The 10,829-nt window shown below is 48.5% G+C and overlaps 2 protein-coding genes across 6 annotated transcripts; one reads left to right on the forward strand and one right to left on the reverse strand.

Annotated features, from left to right (window-relative positions):
- LOC8081322 lies at nucleotides 1,243-6,064 on the forward strand. Of its 5 annotated transcripts, none has more exons than XM_021456650.1 (3): nucleotides 1,243-1,650; nucleotides 4,390-4,559; nucleotides 4,744-5,219. In XM_021456650.1, exons 1-3 carry the CDS (start codon nucleotides 1,369-1,371, stop codon nucleotides 5,036-5,038), a joined length of 747 nt encoding a protein of 248 aa, XP_021312325.1. In that variant the 5' UTR covers nucleotides 1,243-1,368; the 3' UTR covers nucleotides 5,039-5,219. The 5 variants fall into 5 exon arrangements, with proteins under 5 accessions (XP_021312325.1, XP_021312326.1, XP_021312328.1 ...); XM_021456651.1 differs by having other exon boundaries at nucleotides 1,245-1,650; nucleotides 4,649-4,884; XM_021456653.1 differs by lacking the exon at nucleotides 4,744-5,219 and adding an exon at nucleotides 5,767-6,064 and having other exon boundaries at nucleotides 1,246-1,650.
- Nucleotides 3,325-8,266, reverse strand: LOC8062297 (glucan endo-1,3-beta-glucosidase, acidic isoform). The gene is made up of 3 exons (XM_002459029.2): nucleotides 8,074-8,266; nucleotides 7,007-7,921; nucleotides 3,325-4,286 (listed from the first exon to the last, which is right to left on the reverse strand). Exons 1-3 carry the CDS (start codon nucleotides 8,144-8,146, stop codon nucleotides 3,340-3,342), a joined length of 1,935 nt encoding a protein of 644 aa, XP_002459074.2. The 5' UTR covers nucleotides 8,147-8,266; the 3' UTR covers nucleotides 3,325-3,339.

The following is a 10,829-nucleotide window of genomic DNA, read 5'->3' on the forward strand; positions in this document are numbered from 1 at the left end:
AATTTAAAATATAAAAACTATATAAATATATTTATCTTAGTATATATATATATCATTTTTTGATAATTTTTTTTTTATAAAAAAGAGTCGGCTTTGAAGACTCTATTATTGTTCTAAATATCTTTGCACGGCTCCCCCGGGCCGGCCCATACACACACACACACACACCCCCCTGACGTCAGGGAGTGCGACGCGGTGACGCCACCGGCTACACAACGGACCGTGCATCACGCGTGGCGCGACCAGTGACGCACGTACGACCACTGTGGGGACGTGCGTGACGAGGAGTGACGTGACGGCGGCGCGAGGGAACCAGGCAACTGGTCGGATGGCGCCGCGCGAGATCTCCACGTCGCCGTCAGGGGGGATCATGAGGCTGGCTTTGTTTCGGTTGTTGTTACTCTCAGTCAGTCAGAGCGTGACTGAGACTGACGGCCGGAGGTGCACGGTTCCGTTTCTCCCTCGTGCCAATTTCAAGCGCCGGCGCCATGCCATGCATTTCCCTTTGTTCCTTTTTTTTTTTTTTTGGTTCCACTTGATGAATGATGAATCCATCGGCGCCGTCCGAATTTACGGCCGATGGCGACCCAACGCCGGTCGGCAGGAGCTAGTGCCATGGAATGTGCACACTTCACGTGTCACATGTCCTTGCGTCTGATGCCAATTTTCTCTTCGTTTGACTCACTAACAAAGCTGTGGTCCAGCAGCCCAGCAACAAAGCTGTTTAGTTAGGCTGAAACCTCCTCGGACGCTGCTTTTGAGCCGTGTCTGTTCTGCCCTACGGCTACGGGCCTACAAAGCCTCTTTCGTGACATCCAATCCAGCCCAATCCGCTCCTCTCCTGCTGTCCGTGCGCGCCTGCCAAGAACCCAGTGCCAGCTCCACCGCCAGCTCCGCCACCGGAATGAGTACACTTCACACACACACCCCAATCAGGACACTGTTATCATAATCATAAAATATATATAGTATAGGAGAAGTGAATTTATAAGCACAGTTTCGTCATATATATTTATTTAATTTAAGTCCAATTGGATTCGGCCCACGTTTTCATTTTTTTATACTCCTATAAAACGGTCCGTGGTTAATTACGAACACAAAGAAAAAGTTTCTGCTTCTATCCAATGGGCCCGTTTTGCGCCGTGTCTGTCGTTCGCGGGCCTCCAAAACCATAACGTGACTTGATCCAATCCAGCCCAATCCGCTTCTCTCCTCACGCGCGCCTGCCAAGTGCCAACACCACTACAGCTACAGCACACCACCACCGGGGCACCGGATAAGGCAAGAGCGCTGCGCCGCTGCCCGCTGCCCGCTGAGGGGAGCCTGCTGCCTGCCAAGGAAGGAAAAGGGAAGCCTCTGGCATAGCCCATGGCGCGGGGCGGCCACGTCGCGGCTCTCTCCCTGCCACCGCGTCTCGCCGCGACGACGCCGTGCTCCGGCCGCCCTGTCCGAGCTAGCTGCGCCAGGCCGGTGCCAGCAGGGGGCGCGCGGCGGCGGGGCCGCGGACGCCTCATGGTGGTGCGGGCCGGCGGGCCGCCCAGCACCAACCAGCTCATCCTCGCCTTCGTGCTCCCGCTCTCCCTCTTCGTCGGCACGCTCGTCACCGCCGCCCGCGTCGCCGACGACCTCGACGACCGATTCCTAAGGGAGGTACGATTACGAATTTACGATACGAGTACCACTACCACGCGCTTCTGTTACTGCTAGCAGCTAGCTGCTGCGTATACTCTACTAATCAGCTGTTAGCTTCATTCCTCGTTAATTTACTTGAATTCGTCCTGCTAACCAGTAACTGCACGTCTGTGACAGATTGCATTACTATTATGATTATTTTGCACTTCGCAAATGAGATTCTGATGATGATTTTCGTCAACAATTGAAATTGTTAGCAAGCAGCCAAGCACCATGCGCGTCTGATTGTAGTTAGTGCTACCTGCGAATAGAATTGTACATCTGACTATTCATTTCCTTGTTGGCAACTTGGCATATACGCGAGAGCATGTCTGAACCTGAAGAGACACACATACATACAGTGTTAACACTTGGCCAAACGGCGGCTGTCCGTGCATGCGCAGATGGAGATAAACCGAGCGATACTGGAAGAGAACGAGGCGTCGGACGAGGACGGCGCCGGCGAGGAAGAAGACGACGGCGACATTATTGTGTACGACGAAGGGGAGGAGGAAGAGTTGCCGCCGGTACCGGTGGAGGAGAAGGAGCCCGCCGTTGTTGGTCCACGCACCAGGAACAGGCCCAGAAGACGAGTGTAATTAGACGTCTTCTTCCCCGTGTTCATGTTCAGAGAGAGTTTAATTAGTTTGGCGAGTGACTCTCTTCTTGGAAATATGCTCTCGCAAATGCCAAAGTCTGATCGGCAAAGCACTGCACGGATGTTTTATATATAGTTAGCCAAAGCTGCAGTCTAGTATTTTTTTTGAACTTGTTCTTTTTTGTTATTTATGTGCGGTCACACATACATACAGACTTACAGTTGGACCTATACATTGCTAGATGAAGCAAGCGCAGAATACACGAGCCTTGGTTCTGATTTACAGGCAATCAATACATCGCAAACTGCAGTGCCGGCCGGTTGTATGTTTTGGTAGGAGGACCCATGCATGAACTCACTGCAATGCGTTCATGATGAGTATGTTTGTGTAGTGTATATTCTGGTTAATGGAAAGTCGGAAATGGTGGCTAATCTTTGGGGTGGAACAAGCCTTAAATGCACCTTTAGGAGATGTGTTGATAACAGGTTGATGAACCTGTAGTTATAAGTAGTTTAGTTAGCCTCTACAGTGTGTTTGTCTGACGAAGAAATCGAGACCTACATCTTTTTTCCGTTACCCATTTTCCATCTAATAAGCCCCATTTTTGCAGCAGAGGCTGCCCATAGCAAGCCTTTAAAATACAGTGAAGACCCCAGGGTTGAGCTATAAAAGACATTGAGATATTCACCAAAAAAAAGAAAGATATTGATATATTATAGGTCTAGCAGTACTGTATTTATAGTCAACAACCTGTCTCCATAACTAGTGACCATCTAGATCGTATCTTCTAATCCATGAGGTTAACTGATATAGGTTTAAATCTGTCAAATTTGGGATCCCAAGTCCTCCAAAATCTTTTAACATACTAACACTCTCTCAATTTGCAAGATGAAATGTATCTAATTTTGAATCTAATTTAGGTCGATTCTAATGACTTACTCCTATTCAATAATGATCATTGCATAATGTCAAGACGAAATTTTAAATAGCATTACTCCTTGCTATTCATCTTTATATGTCTTGTTGGATCGTGTATATATGGACCTGCGCGTGCATGCGTCCCACTTGTTTAGGAGAAATTGATGGGGTACGCCGGAGATTTGTCCGGGTTGAAGAGTCCGAAGTGCCTCTCCGTCTCCGCTCCCGTCTTCTTGTCCTCGTTGAACATGGCGAAGATGTAGGTCTCGATGGCGCCGGGGCGCTTCGGCGTGCCCTGCCCGACATGGTTGATGAGGTTCTGGTTGTAGGTCTGCGCGTTCCCTGGTGTGGCGGCGTCGCCGCCGTCCGACGGCCACCCGCTCTCGGACACGACGACGCCGACGTTCCCGGCGCCGGCGTTCTCGAGCGCGGACACGAAGGTGTCGACGAGCGCGTCGAAGAGGTTCTGGTACGCGTTGCCGTCGTCGTCCTGCACGACGGTCCCCGGCGACGTGAAGAGCGCGTAGCTGAGGGCGATCTGGGCCTCGTTGCCCGTGTAGGAGAAGTAGGGGTAGACGTTGCAGAGCAGCGGGGCCCCCGTGCTCTGCAGGTACTGCGCGATGGGCCCCATGTAACCCTGCGAGAAGCTGCCCTGCGACGGCGGGAAGCCCTGGGTGACGCCGCTCTCCACCGCCGTGGACACCTTGATGCCTCCGAGCCCGGCGTTGGCGAGCGCGGAGTTGACGTTCTGCATGGCGGGGAGGATGCTGTTGGTGTCCCCGCCGGAGACCTCGTTGCCGACGGCGATGTACTTGAAGTTGACCCCCGGGAACGCCTGCAAGTTCCTCTGCACCCACGTCGCCGCCGCGCTCGGGTCGGAGGCCAGCGAGGAGAGGTCCGAGTTGGGCACGTCCATGATCACGCCGATGTTGCTGCCGCTCAGCGCGTTCAGCGCGTTGGTGTCCGGGAAGTAGATGCGCATGAGGTTGATGCCGTTGGACTGGTAGAGCTGCACCACGTCGCTCGCCGGCGGCAGGTTGTCGCCGTTCACGCCGTAGCACACGCCGATGGATTTGACTCCTGTACGTACGTACATAAGTGTCAATAATGCATGCATATCAGCATATCGCGGTGATCAGCATTGCACCTAGCTAGAGTAATGTATGATGCGTGATGCATGAAAATCTGATCTGACCTGTAGGAGTGGCTGGAAATGCTCGGAGCAGCAATGCCAGTGCAAGCATGGAAGCTACAAGAAGCAATGCCAGTGCAAGCATGGAAGCGACAACCTGCTTCGACATCTTGGAAGGATCAGGATCAGGATCAGGATCAGTTGCGCTACTCCTATATGTTTGCAGCAGCTACAGACAGGTAACTGTAACCGATGCTACACTGGACTGCACTCCACTGCATGCAATTCACCGAGGCATCGAGGCATATTTATATAGCTAGCTAGCTAGGCAGGGGCACGGCGGAGGCAAATTCTGAGAGATGTGCCGTCTCTCTGATCGCCCAGTTTTAGCGGCACCAATGCAATACCTCGTTCCGTTAACAGCTTACACCGGAAGCCGCCGAGACGTACTGATCTTGCCGCGGCAGCGACAGATGAAGACGTAGACCTGACCTCGTCGCGAGCAAGCATGTTGGGTGTTGGCTTTCTCAAATCTGCGGTTGGACTTCGACGTCATCGAGCACTCAGGAGCTACCGCAACGCGGGCTCGGCGTGGCGATGCTCGAGCGGTTCTGTTGCAGGGGCGCGCGACCACCTGCTCGAGCTGTTCGCTGTGGTCCAGGATGGTGAATTTGTGATAGAGATGTCAACTCTGCTAATTAATGGGTTTTCTTCTTGAAATAATCTCTAGTAAAACTCCAAATCAACCCCCAAATGCATAGACATCAATCTTTCTTTGTTGACCTTCCTGTATGAAAAATATTCAGAACCCAAGTACCTCGACAGTAGCAGTTTTTCATATCTGATGTAACTGTGAGTTAATATACTAGCTAACTGCTAACCAAAGTCTTGAGATGATACAGAGTCACAGATCCAAAAGGTTCCAGTGATGTCGGTACATGTTAGCAAAGGAAGTTGAAACTGACACTTGCTTTGCTAACCCAAAATCACACGACTGAATGAAATTTCCACTAGGTAACAATGTCACAAAGGATCAACATCGGCAAAAGTGATGTTACAAATGGTTTCCCAATCGCATTACTGCTTCCGTGTCAAGCTGAATAAGAACTTGTGATCACTCTGTAGTTGACATGTCGTATCACCTGTGAATTTGTGATCACTGCCCTACGAATATAGGCCTTGTTTAGTTCACCCTGAAAACCAAAAAGTTTTCAAGATTTCCCGTCACATCGAATCTTCTAGCACATGCATGAAACATTAAATATAGACGAAAACAAAAACTAATTACACAGTTTAGTTGTAAATCATGAAACGAATCTTTTGATCCTAGTTAGTCCATAATTGGATAATATTTGTCACAATCAAACGAAAGTGCTATAGTACCGAAAACTTTTCACTCTTCGGAACTAAACAAGGCAATAAATTATATTCCTTTACCCAATGCAGACTTTGAACACCAGATAATCCATTTCAACGGGTGGAGGTGGATGATGCAGACTGGGCCTGGTGGCGGCAAATTCACTAGGGCCAGTAGCGCGCTGGGTGGCCCTGTGTCCTGGCAGCGTCATCCCCGTTCACGGCGGACAGCTAGAGCAGCGGGGCGCCCTCGCGATATGGAGCCGCTCGAGCTCTGCCATGTCGTCGAGACCGTGCTGTGGCGTCTTCTTGTGTCGACATCGCAGCTGATGCTGGCATGAGCTAGCGCCCTATGAATGTCATGATCTGCCGGCCTCGTTTTCGCACACATCTTTAGGTGGCTTCTGACGAAAGAAAACGCTTTGCCGTTCACGACTAACCTGAAATTAATCACTTTATAGAGAGATTGAGAGGAAAACACTGTTTAGAATTAAACTGCCAAATTAAGGAGTCTTCTTCGTCAAACAAACTGTAGAGGCTAACTAAATTACTTCTAACTAGAGGTTCATCAACCAGTTATCAACACACCTTCTGACTTTCCACCCCCAAAGATTAGCCACCGTTTCCGACTTTCCATGGACCAGAATATAAATTTCCCAAAAATGTATAGCTCAACTAGAGTTTCCCAACCAGTTATCCTTTAAAAACTTAATCTTCTTCTTGTTACCTATTTCCTGTCTGAACTCCATTTTCGCAGCAGAGGCTGCCCACAGCAAGCCTTTAAAAAATGGTGAAGTCATGCACTCGTGCTAGCAGTATTGTATTTATAGTCAACAACAATACAACATGGCTACTTAACTTACTCCACAAGGCTAACAGACACTTCTTTAAATCTCTCAAATTTGGTACCAAGCCGCCCAAAATCTTTGAACATACTACTAACACTCTCCCAATTTGCAAGATGATATGTTCTAATTTTGAACCGAATTTTAATTGATTATAATGAGATATTACTCCCATTTAATAATGATCGATGCACATAATGTCGAGACGAAATTAGGAGAAAGCATATAACTACATGGGCAAAGAAGAAATAAATCAAGAATGTACTTCTTGTTATTCATTTTTATGTAATAATCGAAGCACTTGCCTTACATGGATGCACTTTGCATTTTACAGGCAGTTTATTCAATGTTTTGGTATGTAGTATATAAGGTATATATGTGTATCTGTATGGTATCTCGTATAGTTAAATTTTATGTCTTGTTCGATCGTGTATATATGGACCGGGCCGCGCGAGCGTCCCACTTGGTTGGTTTTTAGGAGAAATTGATGGAGTACGCCGGCGATTTGTCCGGGTTGAAGAGTCCGAAGTGCCTCTCCGTCTCGGCTCCCGTCTTCTTGTCCTCGTTGAACATGGCGAAGATGTAGGTCTCGATGGCGCCGGGGCGCTTGGGCGTGCCCTTCCCGACATGGTTGATGAGGTTCTGGTTGTAGGTCTGCGCGTTCCCCGGCGTGGCGGCGTCGCCGCCGGCGGACGGCCAGCCGCTCTCGGACACGACGACGCCGACGTTCCCGGCGCCGGCGTTCTCGAGCGCGGACACGAAGGTGTCGACGAGCGCGTCGAAGAGGTTCTGGTACGCGTTGCTGCCGTCCTGCACGACGGTCCCCGGCGACGTGAAGAGCGCGTAGCTGAGGGCGATCTGGGCCTCGTTGCCCGTGTAGGAGAAGTAGGGGTAGACGTTGCAGAGCAGCGGGGCCCCCGTGCTCTGCAGGTACTGCGCGATGGGCGCCATGTAGCTCTGCGAGAAGCTGCCCTGCGACGGCGGGTACCCCTGCGTGACGCCGCTCTGCACCGCCGTGGACACCTTGATCTTTCCCAGCCCGGCGTTGGACAGCGCCGAGTTGACGTTCTTCATGGCGGGGAGGATGTTGTTGGTGTCCCCGCCGGAGACCTCGTTGCCGACGGCGATGTACTTGAAGTTGACCCCCGGGAACGCCTGCACGTTGCTCTTCACCCACGTCGCCGCCGCGCTCGGGTCGGAGGCCAGCGAGGAGAGGTCCGTGTTGGGCACGTCCATGATCACCCCGATGTTGCTGCCGCTCAGCGCGTTGAGCGCGTTGGTGTCCGCGAAGTAGATGCGCATCAGGTTGATGCCGTTGGACTGGTACAGTTTCACCACGTCGCTCGCCGACGGCAGGTTGTCGCCGTTCACGCCGTAGCACACCCCGATGGCTTGCACTCCTGTACGTCAGTGTCAGTCATGTACGCACATCGATTAATTATAACGACATTGCACTGAGATCGACTAGTAATACTCCAATGATGATGCATGCAATGCCATAAATATATACAAATGGGTAGGGTACTACGTATGAACAACGTATCTTAATCACCTGTAGGAATGGCTGCAAATGCTCCGAGGAGCAATGCCAGTGCAAGCATGGAAGCGATACACTGCCTCGCCATCTTGCAAGGATCGATCAGGTATGTGAAGAGTATCTTAACAGGTATAGCCAGATGACTACTACTGTGACTGATGCTGTACTGCACTCTGCATGCAATTCACCGAGGCAACGGGGCCGTATTTATAGCTAGCTAGCTAGCGATATATAGACAGGGCACGCCGACGCCGGGCAATGCAGGCCGTTCCAAGGCGGCCAGCAGCAAGGCAATATCCAGTTGGGCAGGTCACAGGATAATAGCCATTCAGCAAGTCTCCGGTCGATGGATTGGATTTTTCCAAGTTTCCACCACTACGACGTCTACGTATAACGTAGCCATCTCTCTCTAGTTTAATTTATATATATAGCAAGTATATACTAGTCAGTATCCATCAATTTACCGGTGTGGAACTAAGTAATTCGTATGTATGTGCGCTCTAGGAACGAAGGCCGCGCATCCGAACGTGGCGGTCGCGATCCCCGGGTGGCCTAACAGTCTAACACACACCACACGGCAGAGGCGGCGGCGGCGGGCGAGGAGGTCCTCCGCCGATCGCGGCCGGTGTGGTGCCGGAAGCTGCATGTAATGTAGTACCACGTAGAATACAAAGGCGCGCGTTGGCCGGGCTCGTGGAATTCCTGGACGAGCTGACCGGGCCCCTCTGCCCCGTTTGACGGGCTGGGGCCGGCCTCTTGTTAATTTTTGGTCGCCCGCCGTGCCAGCCCTTGCGCGCGACTTGTTGCTTGTTGCGTCTGCTTCTTGTGCTCTGCTTGCCCGGTTGCCACCCGTCGCCCGCGTCGCGTGCGTGCCAGCTTTCGTCGCGGCCTCTCCCCGTCGGTTTCATGGGTGGCCGGGTGCGGGACGAATCGTGAACAACCGTGTTCAGATTTTGGAAGAGCTGATCCATCAGGAGAAGCTGCGCCTGCGCTGCGTGATCGCCTAACTTCGTTTGGGGTTGGGGCCAAGAGGTGAGGAGACTGCCAGAGCAACTCTAAGAGCTTAACTATTTTTATTAGAGCAACTTTAATAGATTCTCTAAATCCTTGGAATAGAGATTTTGGTGAAAAGTTATCCTCTAATAATAGAAGACAAGAATGACTCTCTAGAGTGCACACGAAAGGTAGAAAAGTTGTTGGAGAGTGAAGAAATATAGAAAGCGATTTTTATAGAAATGGTTCTCTAAATAATGATTTAGAGAATAAGATTTGCAAAGACTCTTGGAGATGCTCTTATCAAGACTATTTTAAAACTTGTATAGCAGAAAAATAGGCTCCAACACATGTACTATTTGGTTTTGTAAAATAGAAAGTTGACTATCTCTTAATTTTCGGTGGCCATATATAGCTAATCACTGGCACTACTATCTGATAGCAAGGTTGTTGTAGACCTCTTCTTTTTTAAGAAATTATCAATTTTTACAAAATGACTAAACAATAAAATTTGGCTACTAATTTTAACTAAGCTCCTGGAGTTGTTCTTAGGACCCATTTGATTTCACTTGCTAAATTTTAGTCACTTTAGTAGTTAAACTTTCTAACACACTAGCTAAAAAAACTAAAATAGTTTATTTCACAATTCACTCAAAACTAAATTAAAATAGTTTTAGCTGACTAAAATTTAGTAAGAGAACCAAACAGGCCTTTAACAAAAAAAGAAAAGTGAGGAGCCCGTGCGTGCTGGGCGCTGGCCGAGTCAGTGAAACCAGCCCGTCAGGCCAGACCCCCAACGATCTGCAATGCGGCCCATTACGTAGTCCGGCCCTTCGCGCGCGCTCTCTCTCAAAGCCAGCTCGGATTTCCACCACTCTTTTATTACAAACAGCCCGTCTTAATTTTCACAACAGTCCGATTTCCACCACTCCTTTATTACAAACCGGATTTCTTAAAACCTTCTCAATTTTTAAACTTTTTTTTTACCCTGGTGGTTTTGTCTAACGTGACCACGTCGACAAATAAAGGGTAAATCGGACCATAACTTTTCTTTTTCTGAAAAAGAAAATATTATCATATGTTTTCCCTGGAAACATTAATTAGCCTCGGTATGTTATTACCACATACCGATGACTTTGCTAATTCACTTTAGATATGTTAATACTCTCTGGTAATATTTTTTTGGTAAGTTAACTAGTCCACTATGATTTGCAATTAAAGTTTATTAACACAAGAATTATGATATACACGTCATCGGGACACATCATCCACTATGGATATAATCTCCACGGTTAATGCTAATAAATCTATACATGTATTATATCATGTTCCTGCATTACCAACACCATACATATAGATTTCTCCTTCATATTCGCGTTAACATGCGGAGAATCCTCCTAGTTCAATCTAAATAAATGTGCATCATGTATGTATACACCAGTGCAACCCTAGACTGTGGAACAATTTGGAAAATTGAGAGTGACCGCATCAAAAACTAATTCCACACTAACTTGAGTTACAGATTTTTACGTATCTTCAAAAGAATTCATGAAACTTGATACATATTTGACTATACCAACGTATGGTATTATAAAAAACTAAACTTAAGATATTGTGTTTACCAATGCTAGAAAAAAAATCTACGAAGATCTTATTTTAATTAAATACAAACTTAATTATGCACTGTCATATTATTGCCAATATTTCCTTATATATTTGTTGTCGACACAAAATAAATTATAGCTCTCAAAGTTTGTATAAAAAGAGAGAAACATAAA

Source organism: Sorghum bicolor, chromosome 3, assembly GCF_000003195.3.
Source record: "Sorghum bicolor cultivar BTx623 chromosome 3, Sorghum_bicolor_NCBIv3, whole genome shotgun sequence".
Taxonomy (NCBI): Eukaryota; Viridiplantae; Streptophyta; class Magnoliopsida; order Poales; family Poaceae; genus Sorghum; species Sorghum bicolor.